Below are 20,874 nucleotides of genomic sequence, written 5' to 3' on the forward strand. Positions count from 1 at the left end.
GAGACGATCCATCGAGTCGCGATCGCCGTCATCGTTTCCAAACTTCTCCATTTTCACTTCCTGTTTCTAGACATGGAGGGGTAATTCAGGTCGGTTCATTGCATCGCACACCTCGGGCAGCGTGGACGTTCACCGTACACGGGGTTCGTACGGTCATGGAGAACCTGGAGAAGTCATGGAATCTTAAAATGGTCATTTCCACGCCTGGAAAAGTCAAGGAAAAGACGGAAATCATCAAAGTTTTGGAAAAGTCACAGGAATTTGTACGCTCTCAATACGCAAAATGTTCTAAATTGTTCATGTTTATACCGAGATTTCAGTTTGGTCTTGGACATTTGGTTTAAAGTCCTGGAAATCTATTGGTCAACGTGTGTCAGAACCATGTTGCTTCCACTGGTCGACCCTGCCCGGTGCCGTGTTGGTCATGTGACGTTCACACGGCAGACCTCTCCTCTGTCTCCAGCTGGATGGACGCCGAGCTGGTGTCCGCTCTGACTCCCAAGCTGATCGGGGAGCGGCCCAACACCTACACCTACACCAAGGCCCTGGCGGAGTACCTGGTGCAGCAGGAGGCCGGAGACGTGAACGTGGCCATCGTCAGGCCCTCCATCGTCGGGGCCAGCTGGAAGGAGCCCTTCCCGGTGAGTGACCATTGGCGCTATCGCTTCTCCAACGTGGTTCCGCGAACCTCGAGTTCCTCTTGACTGGATGGAGCGTGCGGGGTTAATGTCGGCTGCTGATCTGCAGAATTCTACCGTATGACTTTTTTGTTTGTTGATGTATTTGAGTGTTTAAGGCAGTAAGGATACCTTCTTAGAAAAAGCCAAATCCCATTTAGAGTGCAGGCCCTGAAGCCACGCTCTCCGTCTGTCAGCGGGGGGCGAAGCTGAGGCGCCGTCCCCCTCTGACGGGGGTCGGCGGGTCCTGGTCTGACCCCGGCCCCTCAGAGGGTGACGGTGAGTGAGCAGGGGGATCGTGGAGGAAGGGGTTCGACTGAGAACGGACGAAGCTCCTCCCACCCGTTGCCTCTGTGGGAAGGAGAGGACCGGTTTGATCTGGGATGATATCGGCGTGGACTCGGTGCGCTCACATTGAAACTGCCTCATGTTAGATCTATTTTGTTCATATGAACTCATTGCATCTGCGTACTTGTAACCAGAACATGTATAAACTAGAACGGGCCCTCGGTAGAGCGTATACCTTCGCATATCACAAGATTGGGCATTGAATTATGAACATGTTGGCATTAGTTGCCAATTGGATAAAAAATGGCCGCGCGATGGTAAAAAGAAGATGTTGACCTTTGCATGACCTTTACCTTTGACCCGATCGATCCCAAAATCTAATCAAATGGTCCCTGGATAATAACCAATCATCCCACCAAATTTCATGCGATTCGGTTAAATACTTTTTGAGTTATGCGAGTAAAACACATACAAATAAATAAATACACGGCGATCAAAACATAATCTTCCACATTTTCAATGCGAAGGTAACTATGAGCAATAAGTCTGATCTGTAACTTGTGGAGCAGAGAGTCTGAATGCTGAATATGTGCCGACGCTCTGCTCTGTCCTCCAGGGCTGGATCGATAACTTCAACGGCCCCAGTGGGATCTTCATCGCGGTGAGTCCAGCCGGAGCCCGGCGGCCGCCGCTTTGTTTCTGACGACTCTTTCTCAGCCCGACGGCAGCCGCTTGAACCACAGTCACACTAAGGCTGCTGCAACGTGTGTGTGTGTGTGTGTGTGTGTGTGTGTGTGTGTCCCCTTTCTTGTTGGCCTCTGGTCCACATTGTGTGTGTGTGACGCACAGGGCGCTGCCTGGAGATGTTGACTCTAAGCGGTGCGGCGACCAGCAGGAGGAACAGGAAATTGCTATTTGAACATTTCAGATATTACTGCTTTCTGTGATCAAGCGTTTCCCTTTTCATGAAACTCTTGACTCTGGCTGCGTCACCGTGAGTCCTGTGATCTCAGCGTGTCCCTGAACTCCTCCAGGCCGGCAAGGGGATCCTGCGCACCATGAGGGCGTCCAACGACGCCGTGGCCGACCTGGTGCCCGTGGACGTGGTCATCAACGCCACGCTGGCCGCCGCCTGGTACTCCGGATCGCAGATGCTCCCCAGGTGCTCCGTCGCCTCGTCTCCCTGCCGGCGAGCCGCCCGCGCCTCCTCGTTTCTGAACCTTTTGCCTCCGTTGCCACAGGTCTAAGAACATCATGGTGTACAACTGCACCACCGGAGGGATCAACCCGTTCCGCTGGGGAGAAGTTGGTATGCCGCCTCTTATCTAACCTGAGCGTAGCCTCTGGAGAAGACGATAGAAGCTGTGTTTGTCACTGTAATCTGAGCCACTGCCGGCCACGCCCACACCCAGAGCTTTGTTCGCCTGCTCCTCCTGCATCCCGGTCCGTAGCGGGATCCTTGTGGATTAAAGGCACACATTGTTGCTCACCTTATTAGTGATTAATGACATTGAACCAATTGGTATGGACTCCTGAAGTCTTTAACGAAGAGGTAGACCTCGTGGTTTGATTTAAGCCGTGAAGCGTTGGGGCCCTGACTGTCACGGCAACGTGATCACGGGTCCTGTAAATTGTGGTGCAGCCGTAAATCACCTCGCTACAACTTGTCACCCGGTTTACTCAAACGTTGGCTTCAGGATGAAAACATATTTTGTTCTGATGAATGGCTTTTAAGTTGTCGTGTGAAACCGTTTTCTTTGCTCTGTTTTATAGTCAGGGATGATATGGCCCCTATCTTCTCACCTCATCTAGGTCCTTCCATAGACAGATGGCAAGATGCAGAATATGGAAGCCTATTTTCCTATACATTTTTAATGTACCTTTTTGATTTTATTAAGAACTTTATATATATAATTTATTTATATATGTTTTTTTATATATATATTTTTTTTATTATTATTTATTATTTAATTTATAATTATTATTATTGAGCCTATTTTCCTATACATTGTTATTCTTCATAAAACATTGTTTTTATGAAGAACTTTATATATATATATATATATATTTGTTTTTAATTCTTTCTCTCTATATATATATATATATATTTTATTTTATTTTATTTATATATGTTTTTTTATATATATATTTATATTTTTTAAATTTAATATTGAGCCTATTTTCCTATACATTGTATTTATGTATATATATGTATATATTATTTTTTATTTTATTTATACATGTTTTTTTATATTTATATTTTAAAAATGTAATATTGAGCCTATTTTCCTATACATTGTATTTATATATATATATGTATATATTAATTTTTATTTTATTTATATATGCACGCACACACTCAAAATCAGACATTCTTATCAATTCAGATGTTCTATTTTCCTATACATTTTTAATGTACCTTTTTGATTTTATTAAGAACTTTATATATATAATTTATTTATATATGTTTTTTTATATATATTTTTTTTATTTATTATTATTTATTATTTAATTTATTATTATTATTATTGAGCCTATTTTCCTATACATTGTTATTCTTCATAAAACATTGTTTTTATGAAGAACTTTATATATATATATATATATTTGTTTTTAATTCTTTCTCTCTATATATATATATATATTTTATTTTATTTATATATGTTTTTTTATATATATATTTATATTTTTTTAATTTAATATTGAGCCTATTTTCCTATACATTGTATTTATGTATATATATGTATATATTATTTTTTATTTTATTTATACATGTTTTTTTATATTTATATTTTAAAATTTTAATATTGAGCCTATTTTCCTATACATTGTATTTATATATATATATATATATGTATATATTAATTTTTATTTTATTTATATATGCACGCACACACTCAAAATCAGACATTCTTATCAATTCAGATGTTCTGAGTGATTTGAGTCGCTGTGTGCACACCTGCACGGCGATATCTCTTATCGGTGTGAGTCATCTGATAGAGAGACGATATTGTCGCCCTGCTGCGAGTCTCACAGGCTGCTGCTCACCGGCTGAAGTTGTGTGCGAGATTGAAATCTGTTTAATTGTCAGCCGATCACACACAACCCGAATGTTTTGATCTGCTGATGTAATGACTTGTTGAACAACCTTCTGTTTCTTAGAGTACCATGTAATATCCACGTTCAAGAGGAACCCCCTTGAGCAGGCCTTCCGTCGGCCCAATGTTAATCTCACATCCAATCACCTAATCAATCAGTACTGGATCGCCGTGAGCCACAAGGCTCCGGCCTTCCTCTATGATCTGTACCTCAGGCTGATTGGACGAGAGCCCAGGTAACCTCATCGTCACCGACTCTAAGCCGCACCTCTGCTGTTTTAACGCCCCCCTCACACACACACACATCTCTGCTGCTTTAGTCCTTTCTCTGTTAGCGTAGTGGGCTAACGTTGTAGCTGCCGTGCTAACGTGCTACGTGACGCTTGTGTGTCGTACTTTCTGGGTCTTGGCAGAATGCATAACCCAGCGGGGTCTCCGGTGGGTTCTGCACTCTCTGACATCTCGCTCACCTGCGGTGTTCGTGTTTCTCCGTCGGGTTCCCAGCGCGTCCGCGGCGCCGAGGTCGACTCGGTCCGGCGGACGAAGGTCGGCTTCGGGCCGAAGACGCCGTGGGAGCCCAACCTAGGTGTCGGCCCTCGTTAAACACTAAAAACTAATCTCTGCTAGCTGCCGAGTCGTCGGTCGCATGAGCCGGACCCCCGGGCGGCGAAGGCCCTTCAGATCGGGCCCCTGCACCGAGGGCCTGCATCTAGCCGAGTGTCGGTGGAGGAGCTTCATCTCGTCCCCTCTGTGTCCCCCTGTCCTGTGTCTCTCTCCTCCAGAGTACTGTGTAAACATGACCTTCAAGACCAATCCCTTAGAGCAGGCCTTCAGAAGGCCCAATGTCAATCTGCGCTCCAACCCCTTTACTAATCAGTGCTGGACCGCGGTCAGCCACACGCTGCCGGCTCTGCTCTATGACGGCTATCTCAGGCTGACGGGCCGCGCGCCCCGGTAAGGTTACAACTGCCCCCCCCCCCCCCCCGCCTGCCCTCCTGTGTGTCTCTCACTGTGTGGGATGGTGGGTCAGGAATGGCACAAAGAAAAGAAGCGTGTGCGTGTCTTCTCCTCGTGAAGACGGCGTGTCCTCTATGGGAGCATGTTTTGACTTGTCTTTGTGTGAACATGACATTCATCTACCCCCCCCCCCATCTCACCCAATCATGGGCGAATCCCAGGGCATCATGGGATATTTTGGTCATTTCTAAAAAAGTTGTCCAGTGGGCGGCCTCTGAGTCACTGGCGGAAAGGGGAGCCGTGAGTCCTCTGGGTTACAGACGACAGGAGGGGCCCGTCGTTGGATCGCGGCCTCCTTATTCAAAACGCATGGAAATGCTATTCAAATTGGCCCGGAGGGCCGTGTGCAGACTGAGCCACGACTCATCAGCCCTGCTGCTTTCTTTCCATTCTTACCCTGATTTCCCTCAACGCTGCTTCCTGGTTGCCAGTCAACGCTGAGTCTGCAACTAACAACGTGTGTGTGTGTGTGTGTGTGTGTGTGTGACCTGGATGCACGGTGGAGTCGGTCCCCCTGCATCCAGTTAGCCGCCGGCTGAGGCGTCGCCGCCACATGACGGACCGCCGCGTCGCTTCGACAACGTCTCGTGAAGCAGACGTCACGGCGCCGAGAGGCAGCCGAGACGCAAAAAAAAAGCGAAAAGGCGCTCTGCGGTCGTCACAACTATCGGAATCCAAAACCCCTCTTCTTCGATCCGACGGGGGGAAGTGGTGCCCACGGCGTCGTCTGTCAGGCGCGTGGTGACCTCACCAGCTTTGGGACTAAATTGGAGGTCGCGTTGTCGAACGGCTGATCCACGCCATGCGCCGTCTGTGTTCTTCTCACTGTGGCGTGTCCTGCTCTTCATCCACGGCTCCTCCTCCACCTGCCTGTCCTCTCTACACCACCACCATCGTCCTTCATCAATGTTCTCTCGTCTTCCTGACCTCATTGCTGCGTTCTTTCCCTTTTTTTCCCGTCCCCCCCCCGTGCGTCACAGGATGATGAAGACGATCACTCGCCTCCACAAAGCCATGATGGTGCTGGAGTATTTCACCAGTCACTCCTGGGTGTGGAGCAACGACAACGTGGCCATGCTGATCGGCCAGATGAGCTCGGAGGATAAGAAGGTAGGACCCTCGGTCCCACCGGTCCACGTTAGAGTTGTCCTCACAGTCTGATGACGCAACACTGTGTATTTCATTTCATTCATTTGGACACATTAATCAACCACGGGGTATAAATGTGTCCGTTGAAGCGAAGGCTACATTTGAACTGTCGTCCCTGTGGCCAGATATTGAATAAGGAAGTCTAGAACGTGGCCGTAATACTTCTGTCTGGGAAATAATGCGACCTGGACTTTGTTGTTCTTCATTTATATACATTTTTTAATTTAATATGCATGTGTGGGGTTTTCTTATATTTAGTGGATACTAAAATATTGTACTTTTTCAGGTGTCATCCATCAATGCATGTCAGAAACAGTTTTTATTCATTAACCTTGTCAAATATATAGTGCAGGGTTCGTAACGCTCATGGAAAACCTGGAAAAGTCCTGGACTTTAAAAAATGGTTATTATATTATTTCTAGGCCTGAAAAAGTTCTGGGGGAGAAAAATCCCCAAAGTTTTGAAAAGTCCTGTAAATGTGTCATTCATATTTTGCATTCATGCTGAGTTTTAAATAATGAATATGCTTTTTAAAAGAATGACGCTCAAAATATGAAGCCGGCATACGCTCTTTCATACTCGTAAGTGAACGCACCTTAACTAAAAAGACAAATGTTTTATTCTGTTAATCTAAACTATTATGTCATTCATTTGAGTCATTTAAGGTTATTCACTGTGTGCTTTAGAATTCTCATTGTTAGTTTAAATAGGACATTTACTCACTTTTTCATGTCTTCACCGAGATTGAAAACCAGTGTTTGCTCGTGGACATCTGGCTTACCGTGCTGGACCCGTTCTATATTCTGATATTGGTACCAGACGGAGAACTGCGTCATGTTACTCAGTCACATCTCTGATGACACACAGACGCTGTTGACGCAGTTCACCCAGAGCGCCGCTTGTCTCCGCAGGTGTTTAATTTCGACGTGCGTCAGCTGCACTGGGCCGAGTACTTGGAGAGCTACTGCATGGGCACCAAGAAGTACGTCCTGAACGAGGATCTGTCCGGCCTGCCCGCCGCACGCAAACACCTCAACATGTGAGCGTCTGGCCTCTCAGGGTCCTTAAGAAGTCTGAGAAATGTCTTAAATTGCTTTTCCTCAAAATAAGTAGGGATGGGTATCGTTTTGGTTTTCTTCTGATACCGGTGCTAAACCGGTACTTTTAAAATGATACCGGGGCCTCAACCGATACTTTAAACTAGAACGGGCACTCGGTGGAGCGCATACCTTCGCCGCAGCCACATGTTGGCATTAGTTGCATGTCAATTGGATAAAAATTGACCGCGCTATGGTAAAAAGAAGATTTTGACCTTTTCTTGACCTTGACCTTTGACCCGATCGATCCCAAAATCTAATCAAATGGTCTCCGGATAATAACCAATCATCCCACCAAATCTCAAGCGATTCGGTTTAAAATGTTTTGAGTTATGCGAGTAACACACACACACACACACACACACATAAATAAAAACACAGCGATCAAAACATAACCTTCCGCAGAATGCGAAGGTTAAAAAAAAGAAACCCAACGCGACGGTTGACAATGAGGACATTAAAAACGTCTTCGGCCATCTTCCCTGTAAAAGCCGTTCTCGTGGAGCACGGACAAAAACAACGGATATCAGACCGTCAGCTCGAGCTAGCTTAAACATCGTTATCATGGATAATTTATTAGTTGTTGGCCTACTTTTATGAATGCAAGACTTGCAATCAACGTTGCGGTACTAATCTGAGTTACGGCTGCTCGTCATCATCGGTCTCCACGGCGGTTTTCGAGACCCAACCCGAAAAATAAGGCCTTTAAAAAGTCTTCAGTTGTCTTAAATTCCGATTGGATTGGTCTTCCATGTGTTGTGTGTCACTGCGACTACGAGGCAATCTGTTCTGCCAGGTCCGTGTTTTGCTCCGGTGTCACCAGAGGCCACGCCCCTTCTCTTAAAGGGGCCCCGCGTATTCCGTCCCATCCCCAACAACGTGAAGCATCGGCTACTTTAAAAAACATGGAGATAATGCAAGTTCAACAACAAATGGCTAGAAAAGAACGAGTGTCTCTGGTTCCCGTGGGTGAAATGCTTCTGAAGCTGCGTTGTGTCGCTACGTCTTAAATTTCATTTAGACGTGGTCTTAAAAAGTCTTAAATGTAACTTGTTTATTCCTGTAGACGGGCTGCTAATGCTCAGACGTCCATGACCACTCGCGTCTTTAGCGTCTGTCAGGAGTACGAGTGTGAGGGGGGGGGCGGACCCTCAGTCCTGCGGGGGCGTGTCCTTTACACATTTTGTCCCCGTCTTCATCGCCCGAGTCCCAAATGGCCCGAAACATGTGGTCCTGAGTGGCGAGCCTCTGAGTGCGGTCCTCCTCCCAGCTGCGGCAAAGCTCCCGTGAACAATCGGCATGCGGACACTTCCAGGGTGAATTCTTTGATGTTCTTCAGGAGACGTGGAGCGCTCTCTTCTAGTCGGCGTCTTGGCATCGCCCCGTACCCGACATGACGACGTCTGCTCCTGTGCATCCAGTGTGGTGTTCAGGGACTCTGGGCTCAGCTGGGACTCACCCATCCGCCTGCTAGAGCATTTCACAATCTGATGGAGGGAATGTTTGTCCTTTAAAGACGGGCCTCCAAACCATGATGCCAAAGAAGAAGATTTAAGATTGAGTCCGTGAAAGTACGATTGAAATAAGGTCATCACGGTTTTGTCGGTGTGGAAATATGAAGTATGACATATGACATTTGACGGTTTCCTCGAACAGAACCACGCTGGTGCCCCTTTCTGCACACGGCTTCACAGTGTGCAGCACAAAGCCATTTGGGGTCAGTTGTCCCGAGATGGTTGTGGGGTTGGAGACGTTCCTCTGTCTGACCCTGAACGCATCACAACCTCTAAAGTCACTGATCAGGCCTTTGGTTTTATAGATGTTTGATTTTCTGACAGAAGTACAATAGATATGTCACGTCTACAGAATGATCAACACGAGGGCGACGACGACGCACACGACGGACGTGATCCACGTCGCTGGAGTAAAACCAATGATGTCGGGATTCATCGGGTTCTGTTAATTTGCTGATGACGTCATAAGTGTCTGTGGATAATAAGAGAGGAACTGAAACTGGGCAAGAAGTGTAAACGAGTGTAAACGAACAATCCAGGCTCACGATCGTGGGTTTCAAGTCACTAAACAAGTATTTTCACAATAAAAGTCCCGTCTGTTATTGTCCGCATTAAGTCACTTCACGGGCTTCGACAATCTGAAATACTGACTAACATTCACTCTCATGAATATACATTAATTTCTTGCCATTTACATTTGCATCGAGTAAACAGTCCCCCTATGCGTCATAACACATTTATAACAATATCAATGTTCTTCCTAATATTTCCTATTATAATATCTTTCTATATGTATAACTTTAAAGCTCAAGACTACAGAATCAAAATAAAGTATTACAACCTAACAATAACAAAAGGAGTGATCCATCCGTGTGAAAGGATGTGATCTTTGTGTCGAGGCGCACGCTCGCTCTTCGTTTCTTCACCCTTGAAAACCACCCGGTGTAAATCCTCCGCGTGGAAAGGATGACCTTCCTCTGAGACCACGGAGGACAAACACAGAGCAAGATGGACAGATGTGTCCGGATCAGGACACGGCAGCCGATTGGTCCTCCCTCACCTCGCCCGTTTTTGGAGTTTGTGGGCTCTCGAGCACAGGTGTCAAACACGAGGCCCGCGGGCCGAGTCCGGCCCACCACGTCATGTGTGGCCCCTGACGGCTTAAAAAACACGCGATTACCGTATGTTTATATTTTGAAGGTTTCAAATTAAATGGATTTATGTTATATTATAGAATTTTTCTTATGTATGATATTTCTACACTCAAATAAACAATAATCAAATGCAACAAGTTATTTAACAATATGTTCGGGTGTCGTTTATACAGCGTTTCAGTTACGCCGGCCCTTTAAGAGGCGGCCATGATGCTGATGTGGCCCACGGTGAAAATGAGTTTGACACCCCGCATAAGAAGACGAGCACGACCCTAAACTAATGTAACGACAGACATATCCAAGTATAGGAAACCAGACGGCGTCATTTATTCCATCCTTCCTGACTTTCAAAGGGATTTATTTTCTTGTCAAACTGTAACAAATACATATCCCCCCCAAAAACCAATAGAAGGACCCGAAGCTGGTGGAGGCTTGAACCCCGTTGTGTTTGTGCTCCGCAGGCTGAGGAACATCCGCTACACCTTCAACACCGTCCTGGTGGTGCTCTTCTGGCGCGTCTTCATCGCCCGCTCCCAGATGGCCCGCAACATCTGGTACTTCGTGGTGAGCCTGTGCTTCAAGTTCCTCTCCTACTTCCGAGCCTCCTCCACCATGAGATAGTGGTGCGGGGGGGGGAGGGGCGGGGGGCGGGGCCAGAGGCAAAACACTGGCTGAGGAGTGGGATGCAGTGGGCGAGCCCGGACGTCCACGGCGGAGCCGTCGCACCCGACCTCGAGCGGCTCGGAAAGAAAACGATTTGGGTCCATCACGCACACACGCACACGCACACACACGCACACGCACACGCACACACACACACGCCCTGGTTGTTACCGCTGCGTCCGTTACGCTCTCGCCCGCATTGGATGCCGCTCTGCTGCACTCGTCCTCCGTCTGGATTCCTGAGTCGTTCCTCCTCTTCTGTGTCCGTCACCTGATGAAGATCACTCCGTCATTTACCCGTTTGTTCCTCGAGTCCGGAGCCCAGAGGTCACGCGCTGCAGGGCGTGGCTCCTCCGGGCCGAGCCCCACCGAGAGTCCTCATTGGCCGGCTGCAGTGACTCCTCCCCTCATTTGGACCAATCACAACTGGGCCGGTGCCCACAAGCAGATTGTTCTGGCGTCGGCCATCTTGTGTTCTCCGACACATTCCTTCTGGTCTTGAAGCTATTTTTTTTTTTTTTACCCCAAATCCCTCTGGACCCGGCGGCGAGGAGGCGTGTCGTTTCTTCCCCTCCATTGATGTCCAGGATGTGGTCTGTCGGTTCTGGTGGACCCGTCTCGCGTCCTCGTTGCCCGTCATGTGACTGTAAATACACATCATGCCGGATTCGTCACGCGCTCCCGGCACCTAGAACCCGTTTGTCCAACTCGTTCCAATATCCCGACGCCGGCGTCTCGGCCGCGTTACAGAACGCTCGTCTCTGGTTTTCTATGAATGAACCCTCGTCGCCATGGCGAGGCTCCGCCTCTCACGCCCGAGGTTCCCCCGCCCACATCTGCCGCTCCGTGCTGTGCTCGCATGCGTCTGCTCGAAGCGCCTTCAAGCGGGTCGGTCCTGGTACCGTCCTGCATTCTAAGGATTGGCCCCTTCCCAGCGGGTCGTGTGACTTGGTGGAGGGAGGCACCCTTTTTTTTCTTTTTCTTTTCTCTTGGAAAAGTGTGACTTGTGCCTGAACTTTTTTTCACTATTCTAACGATGTGAAAAGAGAGCGATCAGATCTATGTTTTCTAATTATTTTGTGTACAGCTCTATTAAGGTAGACTTCAAAATACAGATGTATTTTTTATGTGATGACATTGCGTGGCTAAAAAAAAAAAGCGTACTGAACTAATTTCTATGGAGTCGGCTCGGCCTCAACCACTGCAACCGCACACAGACTCACACAACGCACACACGGAGATACACACTGCGCTCGGAACAATTCACAAATATATAAAATGCACACACAAATATAAATTATGATTAATATAAATGTAAAATCACAAATATATTTAAGCATTTCTACGTGGATTTGTCTGTTTTGTAGATGTAATATATTTGTGCGTCGTTGCGTGTGCATTGTGAGTCCTCGTGTGTTCGTGTGTGAGTCTCCGTGTGCGTCGGCAGTATCGAGGCGGATCGGACTTGGTGTGTTTCAGCTCCTGTAAATATGTAAACAAAGTGCAAGTCTGTCCACAGCTCGATTAAAAAGACTTTCCTGTGTCGTGTGAACGCGTCTCGATTCTCTTTGAGCGTAAAGGAAAGAGCTCGTTGGACACGCTCCGTACGACATCCCTGACCTTTGACCTCACATCGGATCAGCATCAACTCCCAAAAAACAGGAAGAAAAAAAACGTTCACTTGGGGGGAAAGGAGAGCAGGAGGAGGACCCCTCTCCAGGTTGGAGAGATCAATAGATGTCATGTGACCAGATGGACAGAGTTACAGAAACATTCAATGAATATGACATTATGAACAATTAGTAGTAGGTGCAGTGGCCATCTGTCTTTACAAATCAAATAAAACTATAAATCTAATGGCCTTGACGCACCGCGGGGGGTTTGGAGTTGACGCAGCCAAAAAGAAAGTAATGTCCACCATTTCCGTATGTCATTCTGATCTTTTATTTCATAAACAAAAAAAAGAAACACAATGTTGACGCTGCCTCTCTGCAGGTAAAGAACCATCGGCCACCCCAGTGCATGCTGGTCCTGAAGCTACGCACACCTACATAGAACCACAGGTGCCCAGTGTTATGCAATCAGTGAACCTACAACTAAATATATTTAAACAACAATCATGTTTTAAACTAAACTACAACTATAATAAGAAAAAACTAACATATCAAAATATAACCAAAATAAGCAACGAATAATCAATATTATACTTTACAATAAAACTACATACAAATGTCAAAATAAATATCTCCAACAGTCGGCATGGACTACGATCCAGATTTCCACAATTCAATCAAAGAGGAAGAGGAGGGACATGGAGCAGGGGCCAGGGGAACCTGATGGAGCCCTGAAGGTGGAGCTGGATCCATAAAAGAGGAGGAGCTCTACAACATTGGACATTAAAGCCATAGAAGTATTTCTATCAAACGTTCTGCTCTCTGGGGTCCTTCAGCTCAAATACTCTGAACAATGAACTCTCCACGCAGATTAAACCCATTGGCTGCTTCCAGCTTTACACCCTCATGAATCCACGGGACACGTAGTTCCTTAAACTCTCTGATCTGAGCGTTCTCGTTCCTCGACGTTAGCCGGTGACTCTGGCCGCCGGCCGGCCCCTCGGCGCTCGGAGCCCTCGGTATGTTGTGATCGCTGCTACACCTGGCAACCGCTGCATGGAAACTGTGGCCCGGCAACCACACCAAGCAGCAGCTGTGACTCCCAGAGGGGCCCCGGGCCCCGTAAACACGCTCTGCTAATGCGTGTTAATGAGAGCGCTGTTTGTTTTTGCTACTTTAAGAAAGACGACTGATTACCTGGAAAAACGGACAGAATAGTCAGTTCAGTGCATCGAAATGATATACAAAATGTATTTTCGTAATCATTTACTGATAAGTAGATGATTTTGATGTAGGTTTTAATTAGCTTCTTTATTCATATCTCTATTTTTTTAAATCTTTACCCTTTATAATTAATGTATGAAGTTGTTTGCATTAATTCTCGTATGGATTCATTATAGAATTCACTTTCAGATGTATGCTTTATTAAATGTGTTTTCTTCTTCTTTATTGCGCCAAACCATTTCTTTTGTGGTGTTTTTATTAATTTGTACATGTCTTGGCTGCAACAATAACACACAGTCCAGGATGAACACACACACACAATGCACAGTTACAGCACATTAACATTAAGAAAAACACACTATTTAAAAGTAAGTATTAAAAACCAGTCAATACATATGATATAAATAATTCATATGACTAGTTGTATGAGCAGAATAATAATTGAACAATATTTAATATATAATAACATGATAAGACTACTAATAGTATAATTTAACAAGAGAATGGCGCTCAGTGTATCCATGATCCCAGCCTATAAACTGGGAGAGAGGTGCTCAGTGTATCCTAAGCGTCCATAAGGAGAGAGGAGAGAGGTGCTCAGTGTATCCTAAGCGTCCATAAGGAGAGGAGAGAGGTGCTCAGTGTATCCTAAGCGTCCATAAGGAGAGAGGAGAGAGGAGCTCAGTGTATCCTAAGCGTCCATAAGGAGAGAGGAGAGGAGAGAGGTGCTCAGTGTATCCTAAGCGTCCATAAGGAGAGAGGAGAGGAGAGAGGTGCTCAGTGTATCCTAAGCGTCCATAAGGAGAGGAGAGAGGTGCTCAGTGTATCCTAAGCGTCCATAAGGAGAGAGGAGCTCAGTGTATCCTAAGCGTCCATAAGGAGAGAGGAGAGGAGAGGAGCTCAGTGTATCCTAACGTCCATAAGCAGAGAGGAGAGCACAGAGGAGCTCAGTGTATCCTAAACGTCCATAAGGAGAGAGGAGAGGACAGAGGTGCTCAGTGTATCCTAAGCGTCCATAAGGAGAGAGGAGAGGAGAGGTGCTCAGTGTATCCTAAGCGTCCATAAGGAGAGAGGAGAGGAGAGGAGCTCAGTGTATCCTAAGCGTCCATAAGGAGAGAGGAGAGGAGAGCTCAGTGTATCCTAAGCGTCCATAAGGAGAGGAGAGAGGAGCTCAGTGTATCCTAAGCGTCCATAAGGAGAGAGGAGAGGAGAGAGGTGCTCAGTGTATCCTAAGCGTCCATAAGGAGAGAGGAGAGGAGAGAGGAGCTCAGTGTATCCTAAACGTCCATAAGGAGAGAGGAGAGGAGAGAGGAGCTCAGTGTATCCTAAACGTCCATAAGGAGAGAGGAGAGGACAGAGGTGCTCAGTGTATCCTAAGCGTCCATAAGGAGAGAGGAGAGGAGAGAGGTGCTCAGTGTACTTTTTAGGACTCTAGAACCACGATTTGTCCTGGTCCCCTGTTTGTCCTGTGTGTGTGTGTGGGTGACTGGCTGGGCGTGGCCTTCCTCTCCACCTCCTGTTGCCAATCAACAGCACATCTCCCTCGGTTCTCCCTCGACTCCTCGTCAGCTCACATTCCCGGAACCACTAAAGCCTCTTGACTTGTTTGTATATTCTTATTGGTAAACTCGTGCTTCCCCAGCAACAGTCTCTGCTTCACCTGGAGAACCTCGAGCTCCCCAACCAGCCGCAGAGCACGCCTTCACGGAGCCACACCTCTTCCATCGCTGGCCTTGGAATAGATAGAATTGTCCATTACTCTGTGTCTTTACTTTTGGGTCCAACCCCGTACCACCGTGACACGAGTAGCCCCACACTTAGTGAGGCAGCTCTCTAGTGGGGTAATATGGTACTACAAGCTCTCTAGTGGGGTAATATGGTACTACAAGCTCTCTAGTGGGGTAATATGGTACTACAAGGTCTCTAGTGGGGTAATATGGTACTACAGGCTCTCTAGTGGGGTAATATGGTACTACAAGCTCTCTAGTGGGGTAATATGGTACTACAAGCTCTCTAGTGGGGTAACATGGTACTACAAGCCCTCTAATGGGGCAATATGGTACTACAAGGTCTCTAGTGGGGTAACATGGTACTACAAGCCCTCTAGTGCGGCAATATGGTACTACAAGCTCTCTAGTGGGGTAATATGGTACTACAAGGTCTCTAATGGGGTAACATGGTACTACAAGCCCTCTAGTGCGGCAATATGGTACTACAAGCTCTCTAGTGGGGTAATATGGTACTACAAGGTCTCTAATGGGGTAACATGGTACTACAAGCCCTCTAGTGCGGCAATATGGTACTACAAGCTCTCTAGTGGGGTAATATGGTACTACAAGGTCTCTAATGGGGTAATATGGTACTACAAGGTCTCTAGTGGGGTAATATGGTACTACAAGCTCTCTAGTGGGGTAATATGGTACTACAAGTTCTCTAGTGGGGTAATATGGTACTACAAGCTCTCTAGTGGGGTAATATGGTACTACAAGCTCTCTAGTGGGGTAACATGGTACTACAAGCTCTCTAGTGGGGTAATATGGTACTACAAGGTCTCTAATGGGGTAATATGGTACTACAAGGTCTCTAGTGGGGTAATATGGTACTACAAGCTCTCTAGTGGGGTAATATGGTACTACAAGTTCTCTAGTGGGGTAATATGGTACTACAAGCTCTCTAGTGGGGTAATATGGTACTACAAGCTCTCTAGTGGGGTAACATGGTACTACAAGCTCTCTAGTGGGGTAATATGGTACTACAAGGTCTCTAGTGGGGTAATATGGTACTACAAGCTCTCTAGTGGGGTAATATGGTACTACAAGCTCTCTAGTGGGGTAATATGGTACTACAAGCTCTCTAGTGGGGCAATATGGTACTACAAGCTCTCTAGTGGGGTAATATGGTACTACAAGCTCTCTAGTGGGGTAATATGGTACTACAAGCCCTCTACTGGGGCAATATGGTACTACAAGCTCTCTAGTGGGGTAATATGGTACTACAAGCTCTCTAGTGGGGTAATATGGTACTACAAGCTCTCTAGTGGGGTAATATGGTACTACAAGGTCTCTAGTGGGGTAATATGGTACTACAAGGTCTCTAGTGGGGTAATATGGTACTACAAGCTCTCTAGTGGGGTAATATGGTACTACAAGGTCTCTAGTGGGGTAATATGGTACTACAAGCTCTCTAGTGGGGTAATATGGCACTAGAAGCTCTCTAGTGGGGTAATATGGTACTACAAGGTCTCTAGTGGGGTAATATGGTACTACAAGCTCTCTAGTGGGGTAATATGGTACTACAAGCTCTCTAGTGGGGTAACATGGTACTACAAGCCCTCTAGTGGGGCAATATGGTACTACAAGGTCTCTAATGGGGTAATATGGTACTACAAGGTCTCTAATGGGGTAATATGGTACTACAAGGTCTCTAGTGGGGTAATATGGTACTACAAGCTCTCTAGTGGGGTAACATGGTACTACAAGCCCTCTAGTGGGGCAATATGGTACTACAAGGTCTCTAATGGGGTAATATGGTACTACAAGGTCTCTAATGGGGTAATATGGTACTACAAGCTCTCTAGTGGGGTAATATGGTACTACAAGCTCTCTAGTGGGGTAATATGATACTACAAGCTCTCTAGTGGGGTAATATGGTACTACAAGGTCTCTAGTGGGGTAATATGGTACTACAAGGTCTCTAGTGGGGTAATATGGTACTACAAGCTCTCTAGTGGTGTAATATGGTACTACAAGCCCTCTAGTGGGGTAATATTACATTACATTACATGTCATTTAGCAGACGCTTTTATCCAAAGCGACTTACAATAAGTGCATTTCAACCTAGAGTACAAACTAAGAACAACAAGAATACAGGAAGTAACATTTCCTCAACATAGTCGAACTACAAAAGTACCATAAGTAAGTGCTATCTAAGTGCCACTGAAGTGCTAATCTGTGTTTTAATCCAGATATAGTCGGAAAAGGTGTGTTTTCAGTCTCCGACGGAAGATGTAGAGACTTTCTGCTGTCCTGATGTCAGTGGGGAGCTCGTTCCACCACTGAGGAGCCAGGACAGCAAACAGTCTGGATTTCGAGTGGTTAGCTCGAGGTGCAGGAGTCACAAGTCGATTGGCTGTTGCCGGCGGAGCGAACGTGCCGGGTGTACGGTGTGACCATATCCCGGATGTAGGCGGGCCCGATCCGTCTGAGCACGATGCGCCAGGACCAGTGTTTTGAAGCGGATGCGAGCAGCCACCGGTAACCAGTGGAGAGAGCGGAGGAGCGGAGTGGTGTGGGTGAATTTCGGGAGACTGAAGACCAGTCGAGCTGCTGCATTCTGGATGAGCTGCAGAGGTCGGATGGCCTTAGCAGGTAGACCAGGTACTACAAGGTCTCTAGTGGGGTAATATGGTACTACAAGCTCTCTAGTGGGGTAATATGGTACTACAAGTTCTCTAGTGGGGTAATATGGTACTACAAGCTCTCTAGTGGGGTAATATGGTACTACAAGCTCTCTAGTGGGGTAACATGGTACTACAAGCTCTCTAGTGGGGTAATATGGTACTACAAGGTCTCTAGTGGGGTAATATGGTACTACAAGCTCTCTAGTGGGGTAATATGGTACTACAAGCTCTCTAGTGGGGTAATATGGTACTACAAGCTCTCTAGTGGGGCAATATGGTACTACAAGCTCTCTAGTGGGGTAATATGGTACTACAAGCTCTCTAGTGGGGTAATATGGTACTACAAGCCCTCTACTGGGGCAATATGGTACTACAAGCTCTCTAGTGGGGTAATATGGTACTACAAGCTCTCTAGTGGGGTAATATGGTACTACAAGCTCTCTAGTGGGGTAATATGGTACTACAAGGTCTCTAGTGGGGTAATATGGTACTACAAGGTCTCTAGTGGGGTAATATGGTACTACAAGCTCTCTAGTGGGGTAATATGGTACAAGGTCTCTAGTGGGGTAATATGGTACTACAAGCTCTCTAGTGGGGTAATATGGCACTAGAAGCTCTCTAGTGGGGTAATATGGTACTACAAGGTCTCTAGTGGGGTAATATGGTACTACAAGCTCTCTAGTGGGGTAATATGGTACTACAAGCTCTCTAGTGGGGTAACATGGTACTACAAGCCCTCTAGTGGGGCAATATGGTACCTAAGGTCTCTAATGGGGTAATATGGTACTACAAGGTCTCTAATGGGGTAATATGGTACCACAAGGTCTCTAGTGGGGTAATATGGTACTACAAGCTCTCTAGTGGGGTAACATGGTACTACAAGCCCTCTAGTGGGGCAATATGGTACTACAAGGTCTCTAATGGGGTAATATGGTACTACAAGGTCTCTAATGGGGTAATATGGTACTACAAGCTCTCTAGTGGGGTAATATGGTACTACAAGCTCTCTAGTGGGGTAATATGATACTACAAGCTCTCTAGTGGGGTAATATGGTACTACAAGGTCTCTAGTGGGGTAATATGGTACTACAAGGTCTCTAGTGGGGTAATATGGTACTACAAGCTCTCTAGTGGTGTAATATGGTACTACAAGCCCTCTAGTGGGGTAATATTACATTACATTACATGTCATTTAGCAGACGCTTTTATCCAAAGCGACTTACAATAAGTGCATTTCAACCTAGAGTACAAACTAAGAACAACAAGAATACAGGAAGTAACATTTCCTCAACATAGTCGAACTACAAAAGTACCATAAGTAAGTGCTATCTAAGTGCCACTGAAGTGCTAATCTGTGTTTTAATCCAGATATAGTCGGAAAAGGTGTGTTTTCAGTCTCCGACGGAAGATGTAGAGACTTTCTGCTGTCCTGATGTCAGTGGGGAGCTCGTTCCACCACTGAGGAGCCAGGACAGCAAACAGTCTGGATTTCGAGTGGTTAGCTCGAGGTGCAGGAGTCACAAGTCGATTGGCTGTTGCCGGCGGAGCGAACGTGCCGGCGTGTACGGTGTGACCATATCCCGGATGTAGACGGGGCCCGATCCGTCTAGAGCACGGTACGCCAGGACCAGTGTTTTGAAGCGGATGCGAGCAGCCACCGGTAACCAGTGGAGAGAGCGGAGGAGCGGAGTGGTGTGGGTGAATTTCGGGAGACTGAAGACCAGTCGAGCTGCTGCATTCTGGATGAGCTGCAGAGGTCGGATGGCCTTAGCAGGTAGACCAGGTACTACAAGGTCTCTAGTGGGGTAATATGGTACTACAAGCTCAAGGCGAGAGGAGAGGAGAGAGGTGCTCAGTGTATCCTAAGCATCCATAAGGAGAGAGGAGAGGAGAGAGGTGCTCAGTGTATCCTAAGCGTCCATAAGGAGAGAGGTGAGGAGAGAGGAGCTCAGTGTATCCTAAGCGTCCATAAGGAGAGAGGAGAGGAGAGAGGTGCTCAGTGTATCCTAAGCGTCCATAAGGAGAGAGGAGAGGGGTGCTCAGTGTATCCTAAACGTCCATAAGGAGAGAGGAGAGGAGAGAGGAGCTCAGTGTATCCTAAGCGTCCATAAGGAGAGAGGAGGAGAGGAGCTCAGTGTATCCTAAGCGTCCATAAGGAGAGAGGAGAGGATAGAGGAGCTCAGTGTATCCTAAGCGTCCATAAGGAGAGAGGAGAGGAGAGAGGAGCTCAGTGTATCCTAAGCGTCCATAAGGAGAGAGGAGAGGAGAGAGGAACTCAGTGTATCCTCACGTCCCCCTCAGCCTCTCAGCCTCTAGCAGCATCTCCAGGTCTCTCCAGGTGAACCTGGTTCAGGTCTCACTATCAGACCATCAAGAGGAAAGTCTTCAGTCTCCATGAGGTGACGGTGCCTCCAGGACTGAAGGTGGAGCTGGTTCCATAAAAGAGGAGGAGCTTGATACCTGAAGGTGGAGCTGGTTCCATAAAAGAGGAGGAGCTTGATACCTGAAGGTGGAGCTGGTTCCATAAAAGAGGAGGAGCTTGATACCTGAAGGTGGAGCTGGTTCCATAAAAGAGGAGGAGCTTGATACCTGAAGGTGGAGCTGGTTCCATAAAAGAGGAGGAGCTTGATACCTGAAGGCTCTGGCTCCCATCCTGCTTTTTAAGACTCTAGGGACCACAAGTAGCCCCGCATTCAGTGAGCGATGTATCTGAGAAGAAGATATTCTCTTTTTGGCTCTGCTCACCCTTCACCTCTCTGAACATCCCTCTGATGGGGCACAGTGGAAAGAAAGACGCAGCAACAGTGTTGGACAGTTAGGATTTAGAGATGAAGTGAACACCAGGCGTCTGGCGTCTATTATAAGCCACATAATGGCAGCGCAGAAGCAGGATGGAAGACTGTGTTCTCATTCTGATTCTAAACAAAAACTGCTGTGAGCTATTCAAATCTGTTCTCTGATGTGTGCTCTCTCTCTCTCTC

General features: G+C 46.7%; 1 protein-coding gene and 1 long non-coding RNA gene across 3 annotated transcripts in view; one reads left to right on the forward strand and one right to left on the reverse strand.

Moving 5' to 3' along the window:
- LOC130194766 (fatty acyl-CoA reductase 1-like) overlaps window positions 1–20,874 on the forward strand; it is a 32,396-nt gene that overhangs the window by 11,038 nt on the left and 484 nt on the right. Inside the window, exons 6-13 of one of the 2 annotated variants that reach the window (XM_056415929.1) lie at window positions 464–641; window positions 1,582–1,626; window positions 2,000–2,127; window positions 2,207–2,274; window positions 4,128–4,299; window positions 6,061–6,190; window positions 7,141–7,268; window positions 10,456–10,558. In XM_056415929.1, the coding sequence (XP_056271904.1) occupies window positions 464–641; window positions 1,582–1,626; window positions 2,000–2,127; window positions 2,207–2,274; window positions 4,128–4,299; window positions 6,061–6,190; window positions 7,141–7,268; window positions 10,456–10,558 (952 nt within the window). Of the gene's footprint in view, window positions 1–463; window positions 642–1,581; window positions 1,627–1,999; window positions 2,128–2,206; window positions 2,275–4,127; window positions 4,300–6,060; window positions 6,191–7,140; window positions 7,269–10,455; window positions 12,210–20,874 lie in introns of those variants that run through there. The other variant, XM_056415928.1, reaches the window with a different exon arrangement.
- On the reverse strand, window positions 11,787–20,433 carry LOC130194845 (uncharacterized). Its single transcript, XR_008831977.1, has 2 exons — window positions 20,354–20,433; window positions 11,787–13,001 (listed from the first exon to the last, which is right to left on the reverse strand). It is a non-coding gene; the product is annotated as an uncharacterized LOC130194845 (long non-coding RNA).

This window comes from Pseudoliparis swirei, chromosome 6 (assembly GCF_029220125.1).
Source record: "Pseudoliparis swirei isolate HS2019 ecotype Mariana Trench chromosome 6, NWPU_hadal_v1, whole genome shotgun sequence".
Classification (NCBI taxonomy): Eukaryota; Metazoa; Chordata; class Actinopteri; order Perciformes; family Liparidae; genus Pseudoliparis; species Pseudoliparis swirei.